The sequence below is a fragment of the Bombus impatiens genome, unplaced genomic scaffold (assembly GCF_000188095.3).
Source record: "Bombus impatiens unplaced genomic scaffold, BIMP_2.2 scf_0485, whole genome shotgun sequence".
Taxonomy (NCBI): Eukaryota; Metazoa; Arthropoda; class Insecta; order Hymenoptera; family Apidae; genus Bombus; species Bombus impatiens.
In genome coordinates this window covers 159,031-181,888 of record NT_176904.1, presented here as the reverse complement: position 1 = coordinate 181,888, position 22,858 = coordinate 159,031, and the positions used below count along the sequence as shown (strand labels likewise).

Sequence of the window (22,858 nt, the reverse complement as noted above, 5' to 3'; positions counted from 1 at the left end):
ATAATTTTAATGATTCTGTAAAAGAGATAGAATTTAAGAAAAACATTCAGTGATTGTTCCTTGAGATTTTCAAGAAAACCTGAAAATTTAAAAAATTATGAAACCTTATGCGTGTAGAGTGATCCGTAATAAAACCCTACTCTTGTTGATGTTAACCTTAGTTAAACAAGTTTAAAGAAAAATAAATATATTTTTCGATGGAACGTTTCGTTTGCTGTAAAAAAATTCTATTTTTCATTTGATTCTACAGGATATTCACAAGTGCGATATCAGATACGAGATTATATGAGAAAATAAAATTTCGAATGTGATTGTTAGATGGAGTTACAACATATTTGAAAATATTAAAATTGTTTTTCTTAATGGGGTTAGGAAACAATTTTCCTTCGATTTTTCTACTTGTAATGTTGTATTATAGCGAAAGAATCACTATATTATATTTAACATATATTATACATATATATATTAAACATATTTCTATATTCCGAATAAGTATTTATATACTCTAAATTATAATTTCCATATTCGGAACTAAAATGTGTATATATACAAAACATACACGTACATAAAAAAATATAATTAAAATTACAATTTGGAAAAATCGTAAAATTCAAAATTCCGTATTTCTTAGACAAATTCGAACGCAGCACAATGATGACTCGAAATCGTTTCTAATTTTATCATTTTCTACGATTTAAAAATGTCTTTATCACACTTTATACATATTGTATTTGATCTATAATTCCCTTAATAGCAGTGAGACTAAAGCATGATAAAAGAATAGATCGATTTTGTAAATATAATTTTAACGTTTAATATTGGAGAAGAAAATTATAATGCTTCTTAATACTGACCTGAAGATAGAATTCTTATGGCTGATTGTTAATGAAATGAATGGCGTTGAGAATCCTGAAAGGAAATAATATAAGAATGAAAAGGAACGATAATAATGATGGTAATAAGAAAAGGTCGAATATGCTGAAAGTAAAGGAACAATAGTAGAAGAAAAATTAATGAAACGCAGAGCTTAAGATCCCCTTTGAGTTTAAAAGTGAAATTTAAATACCGTAGAACTGTTATGTATACTACTACGGTGTTCTGCGCTGATCCTGAGAAGCATGTTTCCATTTTATGGCAAGCGTGACCAACTTTTGCGATCTATTTAATTCGCAATCTATTTAATGTATGTTAATAACGAACTCTCCACTGTTGTAAAAGGAACGAAATTGTTCACGTATTTCATATCTAATTAATATCATGAGAATGCTATTCTGGTTATTTCCAGTCGGAATTTCATGTTTATTTTGCAACCACGTATTTCATAAACTTTACACTTGTGAAAATTTATAGTCTATAAGATCGAATTCTAAGTAAAAGAGAAACGAGACTAAATACAGGATCATTTTCTTAAATTCCAAACATTAATATGTTCTTTGTTTTTGAGACGAAAAAATATGAAAAAATATATCGTGGAATCTCAATGACATTTCTAACATGTAGCAATAACTTATTATAACTATTAGTTTAGCTAGTAAATTCTGGAAAAACTTTTAATGTGTGTAAATTTTATATACAATACGATCTATTTTCTCCCCTCTACTATCTAAAATTCCACTTACTGGGTCCACCCATTACGAATAATATTCATACATACAATTGAAACACAGAATTTATTAGAAAGTATCACTTATTGAATGTCTAAAATGGCCGAATGGATTAAGATAGTCGTCGAACCAGTGAAAAATCTGTGCTTCAAAAAATTGCTGCACAACGAACTCGAACTTGCAAAACCGATAGTGCGAATCGTTAAGGTTTCGATGGATGTATTCGCATTCCATAGGTCGGCCACAATATCGCGTAACGCAGAAGAGAAATGAATGGCTGTGGCCGCAGACAGTTCGAATAGAAACGTTATTTTGCGGTATTATTTGATCTCGGTGATGCATGATTTACGATCGCGCTGCTTAACCAGCGGATAATGGGACCGTTGCCCAAAGCGTTCGCGTAAAGAAAGAAATCGAAACGGTCGATCACATATCATCCTGGTGAACAGGCTTTCTCACGTGGTCCCTTTGTTTCTCGAATTTTTCCTGACCGCTTGCCTCGCCTGCCAGGGTGCAACCAACGTGTCCCATAATTCTTCATCTTGATCGTTCAATATAACGTCTCTATTATTAATGTCGGGTTTCTAGCGGTGCCCGAGCTCGCACTAGGCTTAGCTTGCGTTTCGTGCTATTTTATCGGGTTTACGTTTACATGACAGCTAGTTTTTTTCAGAGGAAATGCCTTCATCGTAAATGTGAATCCATGTACATACTTTTCTGTTGCTTCTATTTTCCGATGAACAAAGAGAGTTTAAGTATTATAAATACAGTTGGATTTTTGTACTTTTAATATGTTTATTTATATTAATTAATATTCTTATCCTCCGTAAATCCTACGTAAATCGTCCCCTCCGAAAACAAAAACGATATAAGAGAGGATATAAATGCCAAAAATAAATAGAATAATTTTTCTCGCAGAGTGAAAAAGAATTCCGTCATGTAAGGATTAATTGATATAATTGCAATTTAGTGATAATTATATTCGTAAAATCAAAATAATTACAAGTACTTACGGATTTTTAAAATTTCAAGTTAAATTGATAAAATTAATAAACCAAGAAATTATAAAGAGATACGGTTCGTGTTATTATGAGATTTCGGAGCTTTCGAAATAATATTCCATAAGATATTATGAAAATAATTTCTAGTAGTTGAATTACATTTTCATAATTTTGCGTCTTACAATTTTTTCCCATAAAATTAAGGCAGCAAAGGAGGCAAAGCCAAAAGCAGTCGGTTTCGTATTTTCGCACGCACAGCAGGACGTTTAATTCGCAGCAGAGTACCGTCCGTAAATTACGAGCGAGCTTCGTGAAACCACAAAGGCCGATATTGCCATTGTACGAGTCAGGATTTCTGCCCGCTTGCTTCATTTCTTCGCGATATTCGAATAGTCGATGACAGGCGGAATCTTTGCTCGTCCTGTCACTAGCAAACTTCCGTTTCTCCGTTCCTGATTGCTGTTCCTGAAAGGAAGTGTCTCCTACTTTGGGACAAATTACACGGAAAACAATTTAAAGAATGGCGCGTAGACGTTTGGTCGATGCGGAATAAAAAAGCGTAATTATACGGCAGCCTTGCTTCGAACGCGACACAATCAGATTTTCAAAAAAATACAAGAAAATTATCTTCGAATATAGTAACACTTACTGTCTATTAGCATTTCGTTATGTATTTATCAGAAAGATTCTTTTAATTAAATTTATAAATTAATTTAAAGTTCACAAGAGGAAAATATGATTAATTTATTAAGAGTTAATGCCAAAATAATATTGCAGTGAGTCAGCAAGAAATTTTATAAAACATTATACATAATACGAAATATAGTCTACGTTAGAAAAAAATTCAGTAAATTCTATATTATACTGTAGAGTTGTATATAAAAGTTGTATTACATACAACTAGTTTAATAAAATTCGATATCTAAATATCTAAATACATATTCTAGTGTATTTATTATACACTAGATACAAGAACATTTTTTTTTCATTTTCAATAAATCAGTTTTAATAAATTGGTTTCAACAAATCTTACCTTTTTGTTGTTAATTAGGTTTATTGTTAATTAGTTGAAATGATGTTGATGAACATCAATTAATTTTATAAACAATATTTATAGCTTTATAGCTTTATTAGCTATTTTTTTATCAAAGTAACGATCGAAAGTAAGCTTTAATTCTTCTTTATAGCCCAAAAAATACTAAAATTGAACATACAAGACAACGAGGTACCAAGTTAATTGATCGTGGGTGTAAAAAAAATTCAAACTCTGTAAAACAGGTAACTCGCACCCTCTCAGTTTTCTAAACCCAAAGATCCAGAACCTTACCACCGAAAAACATCTCCTTTCCGAGCTCGAAACTTCTAAATTCGTACAATTAATTCTGCCTCCTCCATCCTCTTGCACCTACGTGTTTTCTACGTTACTGTTTCCACGTCTAAGCAAGGTGAATCGTTTCGCGTTTACTCGGAACAAGTTCGCAGACAACAAACTCTCCGGCGCAAAACTACAAGGTGCGCCCTGGTTAAGGATCGGTACGGTCGTTTCTGCTCACGGAGGAACGTTTGTTCGAAGGCAAACAAAAAACGTACGCCAATTCACCGGATAGACCAACGATCGAAGGGCATTAACGAACAAACCGGACGGGTTACAAAGCCGCGGTTCAATCTAGAGTTAGAAGAAAAACAGCAAGAACGAGAAAACCAGCGAACTCGACGCTGGACGACTAGGTAAAGGTTGGCGGAATCGGAGAAACCAAAGAAGAAGAAAAAGCGAAGGGAACGCAGGATGTGGACGAATAGACTAGCTCGATTCTCTAATAAAAGGAAACTTTTTCAAAAGCTTGGGGACATCGAACGAAATCGGCCTCGGTCCCGGTTTCGAATCGGAGCTCCGAGACTGGTAGAAGTTTAGTTTCGTTGCTAGCGAGTGCACTTAGTCCAGTCTCGCTTAATTACTCATTCCTGAAGTTCGCGAAACTCCCTTTAAGCGAGTTGCTTCCGATGGATGCTGGTGCTGGACAAACAGCAGAGAAAAAGAGAGAGAGAGAGAGAGAGAGAGAGAGAGAGAGAGAGCTGGCTGACACGGTCAGATGGATTCTGGCTCGATATGCAATTACGTGAAACAGAACTGCTGTTGATCCAGCAGTGCGAGCGAATCCGGCACGGTGATTCTTAATTGCTCGACCTACGATTTCATTATACCGTGAAATCTCCCGCTGGATTAATTAATGGACGATTTAAAAAGCGCGAACTTTTTCTGGCCGGTGGACATGGAAATGGTGAAAGCGCGCCGATGTATCGTTGGCCTTGGGAAGAAATGTCAGAGAACTGTCTTTCGATGGTGGACAACTTTGTATGAAATATCGTAAAAGGAATTACAAGATGTGTTAGAATTTAATCTTGGAATTAAGATTAATAATCTGTGGAAGACACAATGTTTGTGTTGAAATAATATTATGTGATATTTATTAAACAATTATTACAGTGAATATAAGTGAGTGTTGTGGAATGTAGACAATTGGCTAGTTATTTTCACACTGACTGACTTAGTCAGTCAGAGACCCATGGCCCTTGAAAAGGTTTTGAACCCCACTCTCTGTGCAGTAATGAGTGTGACCTGTGTAGATCACGAAGGATATAACCTAACAAACACGAAGATGGTACCCCGCTGGGGGTAGCCACCCACATGTTATATTGTTATACCACTAAGCTATAATATTGTACCAAATGTCCTACTGGACAAATTGTAAAATTTAAATAAATAAATAAATTAAAAAAAAAACCTGTGTAGATGTCTGTGTGGCGTCACATGTGCCACGGAACCTTCTAGTAGCTTCTCGACGTGCCCAATGTTCCCATCCATATCCTTACGCTCCTTCCGCCGAATTCTCGAAAGAGCATGCACGCGCTAGTGTGACATCAATCTTATCTCAATCATGAGATAGCGACCCCGAGCTTTGGACTCCTTTGGACACATCACCACCTTATCATCATAGCCTACACAGAAGCTATGACACACCTTAGTCCACATCATAGATAAAGGCTTCGACCCCCTGATCTCCGACGCATCATCGGCTACACCTAGCTCCTCAACATCCTAAAACCAAAACATATATAAACGCTAGTGGGGATATCGCTGGGCAACGAAGGAAAAAATCCGTGCGATCAATCACCTCATCTGTATGCGATTAATATCGTTGTATTCCAACAAAATGTAATGAAAACTATTCTTGTTCATTCATGAATCTTGTAGAGTAGTGTTTATTAATATCAATGTATTACATAATAACACAAGAGCTTTCGAAATTTTAACTCAACGTGTAAATGACGAGGGTGATGCACTTATGACCTTGGAGAGGAAGGTCAGAGAAATGTGTTTTCATTGTGGAGAATTTTATGAAATAGACAAAGTGATGGGTGTTGTTCGACTGTGTTCGCGGGAAGACGCGTCTGCGATGTGACTCGTCAACGAGAGTCGTAAATTCTCGTCTCGATTAATATCGACATCACGAACCAGTCGATTCCCTACTTCGATTGCGACGATAGGGAAGTTTTAATAGAATCTAACACAGGGTTTTACAATTTAAATATAACTGTATATTTCATAAAGAACACCTTCGAAGACTGAATGTGCGGATGAATGTCAAGTGTAAGTGGAACGGTGTCGTTTTTCTGTGTATCTTATGCGGAGAGCTGAGAACAAGTGAAGTATAGATGATGCATGTAGAAAGGATGAAAACTTGAGATGGGTGTGCCTAAAACATGGGACAAATGTCAATTCGTAAATTACAATCTTCGGTGAAGAAGTAACAGCAGCGATCATCGCTCCTAACTGGTTGAAAAAGCAGGTAGAAAATGAGAACTGATTGCCCCCAAACTGAAGGTCACTCGAGGGTACGCTCCATACCGACATCCCGCGTGTCCCAACGCTCAATTGTTATTGTTTCGACCACTCGCGGAGAGATCGCGAGGAAGCACGCCAACGGGAGTCGTAAATTCCCGTTACGATTAGATAATCGACGCCACGAAATGATCGATCCCCTATTTCGATTAGGATAATAGAGGTGGTTAATTGAATATTACACTGATGTAACTAGTTGTAAATGACAGTTTATTCCAACAACTTTGTGAAGATAGTTACGCTGGTCCGTATGTATAAGATAAGTGAGTGACTGATCTTCGGGTGTAAACCTGGTCGAAGGAATGTTGACTGTTTGAAGGATGGAAAATCAGTGAGGTTCGGTGATGATGCTGTGGCGGAAGAAAGCTAAGGATAGGTGTGTTTAGCGCACGGGACCATCGAATTTGTTGGTGACGATTTTGGCTAAGAGAGTGAGAGAAATAGGCTTCGTTGTTAATTGGTTATTTACTATGGTGATGGGTGAGGAAGGATGCTAACCGCCCTTGAGGTAAAGTCGCTAGTGGGAGGCCTCATACGTGAGAAAAGGCAACTTTCCCGTGTCAACTCGTGGTGGACAATAAACTTTAGGAAACAATGCAGCGAAGGAATATCTATTCGGTCTGAAGGACTTTGACTAGGAAATTCCTGAGATTTATGGAGGGTACTTGAAACTATTGAGGGTACGCAGTAAGGATCCGAAGACATCTGACTGCCATCTTGCCCGCGGTGTGTGGCCTGGTGTAGGTAAAGTGTTGCCCGACGCAACAGTTATCGTTAATAAAATCAAATAATATAGTAGGAATAAGAGACTAGACGTATGGTAGAAATAAGGGAAACACTAAACCTAAATCATTGGTAATACAGACTAATTTTCAACACGGCAGTGACGGCTCCTTGGGAATTATTCCTGGTCCAAGTGAATTTGTTAAGGAAAGCGTGGGCGGAGAAATTAAACTGGAAAAAGGTATACGGCATCTTTAGAAAATTAGAAACGGCTATTCTCGAAAGGTTGTTGTGGATGAAGAAATGGACGAGTGTGTAATGACTGGGTTGCGATACGGAACAAGCGTCACAGAAATTATTCTTTTCGATCTATATATCGCATCTATTGATGTATATTAGTTTTTATATTCAGAATAGAGTTTAATAATGTTTCTATAGTACATAAATATACTACGTATTTGAATAATGCAAAGATAACTTATTAAGTTTTGGAAAGAGACGATACAATAACTTTATGTTTACTCAATGAAAGTTAATTATAATTCCACTTGAAACTCAATCAAAAGATTAATTAAGCTCTGTATGAAATAATATTCAAATATTTAAACTGTTCTTAACCGAACTTCCATTTTAACAGACTGGCACGCTAAGTTTTACCTCATTCACCACTTAGTAAAATAGTAATAAAACACCAAATTATATTAAGTACACTGTAAGATAAAGGGATTGAGGCGGTTAAAATTCTTTCCTTAGGACTTAGACAAGAGTTCAAACAAGAAATTTCAAATTAGTCAAGTGTGAAACTTTTAATCGAAAACAAAACCGTGATCAAAGAACTATTCCAGTGCAATTTATCGCGATAAATGTCCTCGTCTGAGTTACCGTTGAGATCGAGGGCATCAAGGATCTTGTCGAACTATTAAATCGGATCTGTGAAACTTTAAATTGTGTCAGACCGTCTTAGCAAAGTGTCTCCTAACACGATTCGTCGCTGCTGCTCGTCAGATCTTGTTTCTGGTTTAATTAAAGGTCATAAAATGATAAGCTGGATAATCTATTGACATGGAGAAGCAACCGATTGGTAATTGCAGTCAAATCGATCGAGCCCTCCAATGAGGATGATCTACTATGAGTGCCGTGAGAAAGAACGTGGGTAGCTTACGCTTGCAATTAGTTACATTTATACGTACACTTTTCTTTGGATCGATTTGGCTGGAGCTTAAGCATCAGTGAGTCTTATAGTGAAAAATGAGAAAATAGTTTCGTTACAGCCTCATATACAATAATTCGCAAAGTATTCTTATATTTATCGTAAAAACCGAGAATATTCGAACACAGCATACAAACATCTTCATGAATTTTTTTATGAATACATGTGTAAATTCTATAGAATTTAGAACATCAACCGATGGTTTGACTTTCCCTGTGTTTACTGGGAGTCGGTCGAACAATATAAATAGAGAAGGACGGGGACTTAGGATAGAGAATAAAACAGGATTTCAAGAAGCGAAGATTGAACAAAGAAAAAGAAAAGCAAGTTAAAAGCTAGAAGGAGGAAGAGAAGAAAAATTAGAAGCGAAGAGTTTTGAGGAGATACGGAAGAAGACTTAGAAAATCGATTCTTGAGTTTTCACGAATCGATCGCCTGGTTTCCAAAATATTACACCATTACATATGTATATCTACTTAAACTTTCAAACCAATCTAAAAATGTACGTGTCACATAAAAATATGATATAGATAAATACTGTAAATTTAAAACATAATGTGATTTTGTACTACATTTATCTGAGTTGTACATTACTTCTGTAACTTTTATGTAATTTTTAACGTTATTAACTCAGAAGGAAGGAATATCGCAATATCTCAAATAATAAGACAAACAAGCTAAAAACAGTCTTCTTTTATCGTATAAATGAGGAATATAGTAGGAAAGAAATATCGATTTCTCTCTTGACGTAAGAGAAAACATCTTTTAGAACTGAATGCACAGTGAGCTTTACCGAGATATTTTATTATTAGCCAAGTTTGAGCATAAGACACCACGTATCTGTTGTGGTTTAGAAAATCCCACGAGGAAGGCATATAACGTATACTTGCTGTACTTGCACTTCAGTTCAACACTAAATCTACCACTGCTGATCAAATTGACCGTTTTCAAATTTCTACACAAATTTAACCATATTTAAACGTTATCATATCGCTTCATAATTTACGACTTTTCATAAAACATGCATACAATTATTATATCTGTGCAAGATGCGGGAAATATGTAAGAGGCAAATGTACAGTTGATAATAAGATAATTTGTAAAAAGTGCAGCGAAGATGAATAAGCTATATCTCTATGTAAATAAAAGTGTAATTTTATTTAAGTCTATAATTGAAGTTAAACAAAAGTAAATTTGGACGAAATTTTCTGAAAATTCATCATTTTACATACATTCAGTTATAAATTGACCATTATCTAAGTTAAATCATAAAAACTATTATTTTTCTAATCACCGATCATTTTGACTGGATATGGTAGAAATAGGTATACACGAAATATCGGTGGGTTTAGTTTTTTTTTTTTTAATTTATTTATTTACATTTTACAATTTATCCAGTAGGACATTTGGTAAAATATTATAGCTTAGTGATATAGTAATATAACATGTGGATGGCTACCCTCAGTGGGATACCATCTTCGAATTTGATTGATTTATTTCTTTAATCATCTCAGATAATACGTGTTTGTTAGGTTATGTCCTTTGTGAGATCTGTTGAGTGTTTCCTTTTTAATCTTCTTTTTATGGGTGGGTTTAGTGTTAGTGATGAAAAGAACTAAAGGGAATTTTGCGAAGTCTAAAGTGGACTGTGAATATTGTTGTAATTTTTGTCTTCAAATCGCTTTCCAAACATTGCTCTGGATAACAATTTTTCCAAGGCACAATATAAGTGATAATGACCACGGAATAGTATCGTGTAACATATATACATAGTAGATACATAAATACAGTAGAAGTATATAGAACTATATATGTATTAGGTTGTCCGAAAAGTTTCTTTCGTTTCATAAGGTGATTTCTGCTATTATATTCGTGCATTCTATTTCTGTTATTATATTCGTGCATAATTCGATAAACTAATATAAAACAAAAAACATTGTGCGTCTATTATTATGGTAGTATCGTGGAAGGAAGGGCCTGTGGTGGCATTCGATAGTAAATACCACCACTTGACACTAACTAGTGTCGGGCGACGGCAGCTTAATCTTCAGTTGCCTATTTCTTAACAACGCATATTAAAAAAACCCTCTGACAACAGGCTACATCCCCCCAAAAGCTTTCCTATACCTAGACGAAAAAAACTACCTTTACCTAGACGAAAAAAACTACCTCCAGGACCAAAACAATATTCCAATAATTTATCACATAAAAAGAAAAATAGGGATCAAAACCATACTCTACGAAGAAAACATAAATGGACAGACCGCAGACACCAGATGGAGATACAACATGGAAAACCATTAAACCGACAGAACTCAATTCTGACACCGCATAACACAGGTGTAAATTGTAAATATTGTAAATTTTGTAAATAAACCTATTTGACATCCCCCTCCCCCGCCCCCTCCCTCTCATCCCACTCCTCCCCAAAATTACACAGCACCCAAAAAGTAGACTACCAAAGCATCCTGTTTTGCGACCAAGTTTTCAGGACAGAAAAAAATAAAAAGATTCATAAAAAAGCTCCGCTCCCGAGCGGCTCAAACCCAAAAATTGTATTATACACGAAAAATGTAAAGCGCCGATACATAATACAGCATGGCTACATCGTACCGCCGCGTATCGGTACCTTTGCCTAACATATCATTACAGAAATTCACCGTTTATTGTGAATATGTACCTCAAACTGTATCTTGGACTAAATAAACAATAAACAAAAAAAAAAAGTGTCGGGCGATGGCATCGCAGTGGTTAGCGCCTTAGATTGCGAACGTTTCGGGGCCCGGGTTCGAATCCCGGCGACCGGAGTCCGATTTTTCTTCCACGATACAAAAATAAAAGAGAAGCGGCCGTACCCAGCAGCGACATCTACAAGCGCTAAGCGCAGCCTAAATTTCCACTATATTACATTATTATATATATACATATATATGTATATACTTCAATACTTAATTTATTGAATAAAAATATTTTGTATCGAGTAAAGTAGTATTGAAATCAGTGAAAGGGAACATGATTAAGTAATGGAGCTGTTTATATATAATTAGCTGTTTCGCTAAATTACGAGATAATGAAGGGATAGCTTACATAAGTGATTATGTTTAATGACCTGCTAATGATTATTTTCTTTCTTTATTCTTAAATAAGTTATATAAGCTAGCAAACTCTTTCTTTACGAATAAATTGTATGTGTACTTCATTCACAAAATACAACTTTTCTCCCAAAATCGCCATTTTTAGAATAAAAGTCTTGGAGAAAATTTACCGAATAACACACAAAGCCCAATTTTTTAAATCGTGCAATCTCTTATAAACTAAACATTATACATTCTTGAATTTTTCTAAACTCAAATGTATTTATTATATCAAAGGCATTCAACTGTAAATATTCTTGAAATTAATTACTACAATTCCGACGATGATACAATTTCTTTCCAAAATATAATCGCAACAGAAAAAACTAAAGTAAAAAGAATTAGAACTCTAAACCGAGAAAAACGCTTACATTAACCTACATACAAACTTATCCCAAATTTCCCCACGTACTTACTAATTACCCCAACGCTTCCAAAAGCTAATCTGATTAAACAAAAAAGTAAAATAGAGTGGACAATTTTACGCAACTTATACGAAACATTCTAAATTGCAAAGATATGACCCCAAAGTCTTGAAAATCTTTCTTTCTAAAATTTAAACTTTTGTATCCTGAAAGTTTCGCTGTATACTTTAAAGTGGCAATTTCATTAGTGTAGTATCATGAATCAAGTACCTACGTAGAATGACATCAAATATTTTTAACGATATCTATAAGAAGATACTGTGTAGAGTTTCATAATGTATTAAAGTAGATAGAAATATAGTAGATATTTCCGTAGAATTTCGTATACATATGTATACATTTATGCTACGATAATAAAAACTATTTATACAGAGTGTCCCAGATATTTTCCGCAAGAAGAAAAATAAAAAAAGCTGTCATATAAACATAAACTTATAAATACTTTATTATTGTAAATGTTTTATGAAAAATGTATAACTTTAGATTGCTGATTCTATAATAAAGATAATAGTAAAACATAATAATCGAGATAAATTTCTGATGTTGGAATTGACATTCGCCGTGCATTTGGAACTCCTAAAACGGCTCAATTTGTTTACCATACTGACGACTGATTATATTACCATTTACAGACACGGAGAATCCGAAAGTTTCGACGTGCCCGACGTCCTTTGAAGTGCGGCTAAGCCCCAGCGAGCGAAATCGCTTAATATTCTGGCAGGAGCCAACGTTCACCGACAACGTCGCCGTCGAGCGGGTCTACAAAACGAGGGTGAGCAAACGACGTCGAATTCGGCCGGGTAATCCGCGCTGTCTCCGTTTCCGACCGCTCCACCCGCCCCCTCTGGACAGTCGGAAATTTCTGCTCGCGTTTGATCTTGAGAAGATGACGCCTCGCGACGACCCCTTCCTTTATATCCGATTTTATTTCTTCCTTTATTTCCGCGTGGAAAACGCCCCTTTTTACCCCCTTTTCGCATTCCTCGCCGCGAGGAGATAAGGTTCCCATCCTCCTTCCTCCTTCTTTCTTTCTTCTTCTTCGTTCCTTTTCTTTCTACCAGACACTTCTTCTCCCACGAACAGTTTATTAAAACTTCTTCCCTTAACGATCAAACTTACCAATCTCGCGGTTATCTGCGGTCTCGTCATTAATTACCTCGCTGTGTCTCGAAGACGCGGACCCGGTAAAAAGAGGAAGAATAGTGGAAATTCTTGGGTGATCAACTTTTTTCTACTCTCCTTTTCGTTCTTTTCCTTTTATCCATCTTTCTTCTTCATTTGTTTACTCGTTTATCTAATTCTTCTTTTTATTCCATCACAAAGTGTTCCATTCTGTTTTATTTAGCTTATCATTCGAAATCGTTCGTTAGATAAAATTCTTGGTTCTTTATAAAATTTTAATTTTTACTTCTTGTCGAATCTACGCATGAAAGATAGCGTAATAATCTACTATTTTCGCTACACGTAACCACGCGCTGGTACGGTGAAACTGAAATTAATGCCAGCGCTATTTCTTATGGCAAGTTATAAGCTTCGATAATTACCATTTAATTTTACTACAAAAATTTAAAGCGCAAAATAAGAGATGACATTATTTATAGAATGACCTATAAAAAGCAATCATTAATGATATTTGTGACTTCCTGTTTCATCCTTATGTGGAAGATTTGTTTGACGCAATAAAACTTGTTTTCTCGATAGAAACAAAAGCCAGATTGAGACATAAAAGTTTCGAGGATCGAACGGCGCTTAACTTTTCCTTATTTCCTTTTTATTTTCTTTTTCTCCCCCTTCTTTCCTTTCTCTTTCTCTTCTTTTTTAATTTCTGTTTGTCTATCTGTTTGTCTCTTCTATTTTTCTGTTGAACTTGTACTTTGGCGGGGGTTGTACACTTTGGTGAATCGAGTGGATACTGAAGTTAGGACAGAAAGTTTGAGGTCAATGATAATTAGCTACGATTGGATTTCGAGCACTCGTCAAGCAGGCGAACGACATCGCGACCGTTGCGTTATAACGCGATAACGTGTTCGCGAATTGGCTGGACGGGCGATAATTGACCCAGCCGTAATTGGAGGGCTTCCTCCTACGCGGCTAATAAACGCGACGCGACGTTCCGGTGTGCACCGACAAATTGCTAAGTTGCGTCGATTAAAGTGGGCTTCGAGTAAAAAGAAAGGGTACTAAGATAGGGATTAAAAAAGGGAATATTGGCGAAGAGAGAAAAGTGCGTGTAACGAGAGTAACGAGGAAGACACGCAAAAAGGTAGAAAATAATGGCAAATGAAGATACCTATGGGGTTTTAAAGTGTTAAATTTCAGTCGATTTTATTGATATTAGACTGAAAATGTTTACGTATTTCTGGGAAATTTGACTTTTGCTTTGCAAACGTAGGCGTTTCGTCGTCGGATTAGTTGGAATATAATACTACGCCTTATGTGGTTTGTTATATACTAATTATTATATGAGGATAACATGAGAAAAACATTCATAATAAACCCATTTTTAATTCACGAACTTTCATGTAACTTGGTGACTACAAGAAAGTTTTAATTCTATCAGAAACAACTTGATAGATTTGAAGATATAATCCTTTCGAAAATAGACGATAACTCCATACGATGATAGAAAACGATAAGAAAGAAACAAATAATATTAATATAATTGTCATGTTAATTGATTAATGTTGACAATATTTTTACGTATTCAAGAGGGTTACAAAGTCAAATATAAAGATAGATGGGTTAAGAAATTCTTATTTTCCAAATTCTTAAACTTTTCTAAAAATCCATTCAGCTGCCAACAAATTTTTAACATTACAATCTTCAGCATTTTCTAAAATACCAATTCATTACGTAAATAAATGGAAATAAATAAAAATATCAGTCAAAACAAACATGAGAAACGAAAAGAACAGAAGAGAGGGATCGAATGAATGGAAGAACCGGGTGGAGGGCACGAGTTAATCGACGCAACGCGATTCAATCGTCGAAAGGGGTGGGTATCGTCTGAGAATTCATTGAGGATTCTATCGAACATTGGCCGTGGTGTCTGGGAATGCGGAGTTATCGAACGATAAACGAAACTCGTCGCACGTCTGCCGCTTTAGATAATAATTCGAAGTGCTCACGGTATCACGGCGGCCGTTCTGTATTTCAATCCCCAAAGCGGGACGAGTTTCAACACGCGAGGGCGGTTGCTATCGAAAGTTAACTCGCGTATATTCCCACGCAGGAACCCGGACAACTGATGTACCCCGGCATTCACAACGTGCGCTACATCGCTTCCGATGCAGCCGGAAATCGAGCCGAATGCCATTTCTCGATACACGTACGAGGTAAATTTATGTAATGTGAGAGAACGACGCGCCCGGTTGAGCAATCGATGATATCGAACTACGACGACCTCCGCCGAATATTTTCGCCTGGTAAATTGGAGGGTGGACAGAGAACGTCCTGTTAGCTGGACGCGATGATTGCCTGTTATATACGATCACTGCGCTGAGCGGAGGATCCTGGTTTATGGTTTGTTAGGAGGCTGAACGAAGATTCGCTCGCATGCGCGTATGCAGGGGAAGTTGTTCCTATTAGCAGATAACATGCGGATGTTCATGCATTTAAAGGGATTTTAAAAGTGTAAAAATGTTCAAAATTTATATTTACAATGTTCATGCAAATATAAAAAATAAGAAACATATGAGAAGTGATATATAATTATATTTGATAATAATATATAAAAAATAATCTGTATAAATTATATATATATATATTGTTATCACATTTATTGGCTGCGATAAATTTCTATTCAGGTTCCATTTCTTTAAATATGAATTTGTACAAATATCCGCAACCTAATTATCTCTTTAAAGCAGTGATCGTTTTAGAATTTTAGATCTGATAAATCCTTTGACAGTTTTTATGAAAAATGGAATTTTTTTCCAAGACTAACAGAATTTAATGTAAAATAATGATAAGAGAAATTTACGTGAATAACTGGAAAAACAATAATTCAGTTGAGATAGATTCGAACACCATTTTTAAGAAAAAGACAGTACATTTAGGATTCTTATTTCCCATGAATTATAAATCTATATCATCTTTTAAGACAATAATTACAAGTACTAATCAGAATAATCTTTCCATTGGCTTTAAAAAAATATGAAGACTGTTAGAACGTAAGTATCAAAGTGTAACTTTAGTAATAAAATAATAATTAGTAGAAACAGAAGAGTAATTACTAAGGTGTAACTTCAGACATGAAATAGTAATTGTTAGAAACGTAGAAATACCTGTAAAAGTTATACGTTTCTTGGGCGAAGCCCTCTTTCCACACAATTTATCAGATAAGATCTATCTTAATCGACTTCACCTAATTACATCGGTTTAATGGATTCAATGAAGGCGATTCTCATAAAATTTCCGTGTAGACCAATCGCCTAATCGAGGAATCGCCATGATAAGAAAAAGAATTATACTTTCGTCGGAGGCTCGGGGAAATTTCATCGTCGATAACATCGATTGCGCACGATAGAAGACGATTAATCGAACTTATCTGGTGTCCCGTACATTTTCAGAATCCGAGCATCGTCGAGATTCCGAGGTGAGCTAAAAAGGGATCGTTTGCCAAGTTTTCGTACGAGCGGAATAGTTTTCTGATACGATGAAATGACTAGTCCCTTCTTTCATCAGAAACATAACTTTATTTTTTTCATTTCGTAGCACTTTCAGCAATCCTCATTTTCTTTAGCTTTAGTGCTCTGAAAGTTTCACTGCTGCATGTTGTCGCTCGTTATTTGGTAACATTACAATTATAATTCCTTAATTTAATTATTTAATTTTTTTATTGACAGTTATAAAGAATAACTTAGAGAATCGTTTAATTTTATTTATTATTTATTTTTTGAAAATATTTTGTTTATTTTCGTTCTTTAGCGACTGTCAAAAGTGTAAAGTTACAAGCGTGTATTTATTGAAAGTTTGATACCGAAAACGTTGTATATATATACAAGTATAAACAAATTCTGTGAACATAGGTGTGAACATTAATCCCGAAAAAGAATAATTCTAAAAAAGTGTTTGTTTTATCTCATTTTGAGTAATAAAAAACTACAGACAAACGTGGCATAGGATATTGTAACTTACGTACTGCCAACTCTAACAAATAAAATGGATTGTCTATATTTATTTCGGGATTAATTTACAAACCTACATTGTTTGAATTTTTCTGGTTTATTTATATAAGTACTAAACGCCTGTAAATTATTCAGCTTTTTTAAAATCCCTCTGTATATAGTACATGGATCAAGTTTGAAATCGTTTTCATTAGAAAAATTAGTAAATTTGCAATGCTGTCTAAAATTTTCTAATTTTTAAGCTAAAATTTTTGTTTATTCTTTGTTTATTCTCTCAAACGCCAGATAAAGCATATTCTGGCCTACATTAACATTGCATGGCTATTTTATCTAACCGTCTAAAAAAACAAATTTCTGCTTTAGATTTAAAATGTCCAAAAAATGCACGTAACTACGTGTTCCACTTTCGCGAAAAATCGTAAACTTATTCGTGAAAAAAAATGCTCGAGGTGGATGCACGAATGCACGAATCTTCGCGAGAGAAGACATAAATTCGTTAGCGTTGCATAATTCGACGGTGACAAATACGGGCAAGTCTCGCCGGAAATCCGGTATCCATCGCGTGATCTCGTACACTCCCTTATCTTTTCCCTTTCGTGGAAGAAAAATTCCAGAAGCCGCGGGATGCTGTTGCATGTTCGAAAGTGTTCTACCCGAGAAAATTTCGAAACGCTTCCTACGTTTACTTAGTTTATCACGCGATTTACGAGAGAGGATTTTCTGGCCGAGCTGACAGACAACTTTATAGTCGTTCCACGAGTTTTTCATGCGAGAAAAGCGATAGCTTCTTATAACGGAAATAGCTGTACGCGATTGTAAACGTAAGGGAAATTCGCTAACCGACAAATTTCGTGTCGTCTTCGTTTTCACATCAAGTTACTCACGAAAGTATTTGAACACTTACCAGAGAAAACTTATAAAATTATGAGAAAACAGATCACGTTACGTAAAACGTTTAAAATTTTCGTTTACATTATAATGAAACAACACTATCGTGATTAATATTGGTAGGATTTGAAACTAATTTGAAAATGCATATGGAAGTTACAAGCTACACATTGCAAACACATATATATTTAATCAAAATTAATATATACTATGAATAATCATCTTTTACATAATGTATAAACATATAATACGTGTTAAATATGCTCCACTAAATATGTATCGAGTGGATAATAATTTAATATTGTGGATAATTGATTACGTGCTTTTGTGATCTTTGCAACGTGTATACTTGCATAAAATATCTTGTACAATTTATGTCCATTGTAAAAAGTATATTACTAATTAACAGTGGATTGTTGATTGTTGATTTTTATGAATTTATAGGAAATCTGAAAGTGCAACGTTGCACACGCAATACAAAAATGTGTAAAACATCCCAAGCATAGTGCTTTCTTGGTGAATCAAACGGTTTTCCTCAGAGTTCCTAGCTTTTTAATTATATTCCTAAAAATATTAATTTGTACAAAAATTGGCAGTTCATTAATTAATATACATCTTACGCGATCTGATAAAAGTATTATAAAGGTCTTGTATATTCTGGTATTATCTCAAATTTCTTCAAGTTTTTATTTTAAGTCTTTGTATATACAAATTCCTATATATTTCGTCTATTGCAAAATGATAACTTGAAATATTTAAGTGGCTCATTTTTTGTATATATTCCTTTCCTACTTTCTACTTTGTTTTGTCTTTAAAATTCAACAAACAATTGAATATTTTTTATCTAGTATTCGATAGAACCATGCTAAAGAGAAAGCAGATAGCTGATTTGTGATTTAATGGTTCGACATCGGTGAGATGGTTTTATTAATGCAGCAGCATCCCCGTTAATTAGAAATCAATTAACTCACCTGTCGATTATTCGGATACCTATTAATTAAACTCTCGATCATCTGCATGCATAATAACCATACCGATATTGGCATAATTAGACACTCATCGAATTGGTAAATCATATTAATACGTTCGACGCTGAATAGCGTTAATTAATGCTAAGATCGATCATTGACTGAATTCTCTTTTTCTTATTTTTCTTACTTAGGTTTACATATTTTTTCCTTCTTTTAAACCAGCTGGCTTAACCAATCTAGATACGATTAACGCATTACGATGCTTAAATTCTAAATACGTGCTTGCTCCTCAGGCTACATACATATAATTACTGTTGCACGACCACTTAAAACCAATATTAATGATCACTTGATTATTGAGATCACGTTTCAGTAACACTCGCAACTGGATATTATTCGCGTGATTTAGATCGAATGCTACGTACAAGTTGGGACAAATAACCTGTATTTAATTTAATAACGCGTCTAAATTATATAATTGTTGCTGATTGTCGTAGACTTTGATTAATGTTCCAGTAATTGTTAGACATGTATGATGCAATATCGATAATAAGTAATTATTGAAATGATTATGTTTAATAGTCAAACATTTTTCATTTCTATCAAGATTTTGTAAATATATTTTAAAGTATTCAGAACCAGTTCTAACCTTTGATCCAAAAAGTGATTCAATGATCTACTATCATACGGAGAAGCTATCAAATTCTTCTAACTAAAGTGTAGGTCTATTTCAACTAAATTTGTACACAAGAATAACACTGTTGCTTCAAAGATCTTAAACCAAGTCCGAATAATAATTTTATAAATTATGTCGCATTCTTATGTGTTTTCCTTTTCGTTCATACAAGTTCTACAAAATCGAAATTAAAATATCTTTTAAACTAATCAATATTCAATTATTTCACTTGGATAACATTTGCGTAGGCTGAGAAGATAATTCGAACTATGCAAAAAGGAACGTGAGTTTTCATTTTAAAAAATAATGCAACTGCAAAATGCATATGCATCATTGCACTTATAAAACAAGTATGGTCGTGGAAATGTAGTCCTGCTTCGATTATTCATCTTCTTCCTCCAACATTTCCTTTCGTCTTAAACGAAGGAAGAAATATAACTTGTCCAACTTGTATACATCTTGGCCATTAAATTTTGACAGCAATCGCAGCTATAATTCACAGCAAATCGTTATTCAACCTCGAACTCGATCATCATCATCACCACTAAACGTCGACAATTTGTTCTCGCGTGCTCTTATCTGATGTTCTCGATCTAAATCAAAGTGATGCCCAGCTCCGTGTGTTAAGATAGCGGGCGTTTAAATCAAAGCAGCGGTTGAACGCCGTGCAACCAGCAGAATCCAATCAATCCGGTGCTTACACTTGTTTTGCTATTTAGCCACGGTACTACAGAAGAAGGATGCTGATGTGTCCCGGAAGACCACCCCAGCCGATACCATCCACCGCTTATGGGGTGAGTGTACGCGATTTCTTCCTCTAGAATAATTTTCGTTCTAAAGACCCGTTCAGACATGGCCAGCAGTTTAGTCAAATGACAAGTAAGAAACTCAGTACTAAAATTTTAAGATAGCGGTCAGATAAATCGGTAAAAATAAATTGCTGGATATATCTAAATGGTTTTTAGGCATCTATAGCTCAGATGACCAGGTCGCTCGATCAAAACCAGAAGAATAAATTATTTCTGATTGGACGACTACGATGAAGATATGAGATGTTGGCACACTATCCACAAGCTGAAATGACACAGGGGAAAGGGAAATCGTCCGACTCAGCCAATAATAACAATGTGTCTGAATAGGGGCGTCACTGTTTTGTCCGTCGGTTAGTACGAGCGAACGATCCCTCTTTCCCCAGTGCCGTTTCAGCTTGCAGGTTACTGCCAACATCTCATCTCCCTAGAGTAAAAGTCGTTTCAATTTGATTGACACTGTGTTTACACGAGTGAATTTGAACAATTTAAAGTCGATCGGTTAAATCGTTCAATCAAAAGTTGCCTAATGTAAACGATGTTTAAAGGCCCTAAATTCTAAACCTTTAGTAGTGAGTTACTTACTTGTCTCGCTTGACTAAGTTACTGGCCATGTCTGAACGAGCCTCAAAGGAGAAAATAGAGGGAGAAGAAAATCACAAGCCGCATTTTCAGTGGCAGATACCGAGCGGATGCTATCTGAGGTATACAAGAATCTTCTCCGGGGCGTACGCTGTTCAGAACTATCGAGGACAGAGACAGGACGCTTATCAGGAAGCGAGGGCGGCTTATCACGAAGTTCATCCCATTCACGAGAACCAAGGTCAAGCCCAACTACCTGCCTCGTATCCTCTCGGAGACTGTAAGTTTCTGCATGTTTCTGCACGTTTCTACACGCTTCTGTCCTTTCTAGTATTACTCTCCCTTGTTGTTCTATTAGATCTTCGGATTCCGATTGCACACAATTTCATGCGATTTCTAAGTTTACAATATTAAAGTTCACATTATTTACGTTCAATGCGGGAGAATCTCTACAATTTTTTTCTTACACGAAGAATATTGAAAAAAAAGATTTTTTCTTGCATTTATTTAAAAAAATGTCTAGAATATGCGTTAAACTATTGAAAAATATTTTAAAAAAAGTGTATGACATCATCGACATCGAGCTTGCTCTTCCTCGATAGATGTATCGAAGCCGCATTGAGTACGTTAATTTTACATGATTTTGATAATTACCGAAATACAGATTCAGATTTCGTACAGACTTCTCGGAGTTTTCAACCTATTTCGTCTCAGACTTTTTCAATGGAATCGAACGTGATTATAAGGCCTAATTATATTATTGGTCATTGACCCTCGTTTTATGAAATAAATATTGCATATTTTTAAATACAAATACTCTTGACGTGTTTCATTGTCTTAGGTAGAAATTAATAATCGTAAGAAACTTACATAAATTTACTGTAATATATGTTGGAATACAACGATGTTACACACATAAACACAAATAATCTTATACAGACACCTACACAGGCATTTGAACAGGACGCTTACACAGGTCATACTCACTACTGTATAGAGAGTGGAGTTCAAAATCTTTTAAGGGACCATGGGTCACTATGTACAGTCAGTCTGAAAGTGACTGGCTAACTGTCAACAATTCATAAATTCTTTACCTGCACACTTTGTTAATTATACCATATCACTCACTTATACAGGGTGGTTGGTAACTGGTGGTACAAGCGGAAAGGGGTGATTCTACGCGAAAAAAGAAGTCGAAAATATACAATAAAAATTTTTCGTTTGAGGCTTTGTTTTCGAGAAAATCAACTTTAAATTTTCCCACGGTACGCGTGCAGTACGTTATAAGGGATCTCACTCTAGATCGTTGTCTCAATGAAAAAATTAAAAAAAAAGAAAAAAAACTTTTTTTTACGTGAAGGGAACGTTCATAGGCACCCGCGCTCGCCGGGGCGAGGGTCACCCGCGCTCGCCGGGGAGAGGGTGCGGGGTAATACCGGAAAAAAAAACTTTTTTTACGTGGGGAAATCTTCATCCACACCTTATCTCATCGCACGGAGGGGGACAAGGGTGTCGGATTTTTATCGGCTAAAAAAATCGGTCGGGCCTAGGTGTAGTAGTCCGCAACGAGTGAAACCGATCTCCGGGGATACTTCCCAAACACTCGTAGAAAGCACAACAACATAGTAGGCAAGGGCGGTCGGGAAACCCACTTGCCCGTTGTATATACTTCTTAGATGATATTTGGTTTTCCACCTTGGCTTGCCCAAGAGTGGTCTCGAACTCGCGACATCTTACTACCGCATACGCCCTTTACGAGCGTAGCTAGCGAACCCGCCGAGTATTTACTAGTTGTTGACTCATTA

At 35.5% G+C, this 22,858-nt stretch overlaps 1 protein-coding gene across 1 annotated transcript in view; it reads left to right on the top strand.

Annotated features, from left to right (window-relative positions):
• The window catches only part of LOC100748532 (fibrillin-1), an 85,237-nt gene that overhangs the window by 31,529 nt on the left and 30,850 nt on the right, over positions 1-22,858 (top strand). The window contains exons 16-20 of the mRNA XM_024368847.2: positions 12,631-12,770; positions 15,231-15,333; positions 16,570-16,595; positions 20,382-20,456; positions 21,147-21,333. Of these exons, the coding sequence (XP_024224615.2) occupies positions 12,631-12,770; positions 15,231-15,333; positions 16,570-16,595; positions 20,382-20,456; positions 21,147-21,333 (531 nt within the window). The remainder of the gene's footprint in view (positions 1-12,630; positions 12,771-15,230; positions 15,334-16,569; positions 16,596-20,381; positions 20,457-21,146; positions 21,334-22,858) is intronic.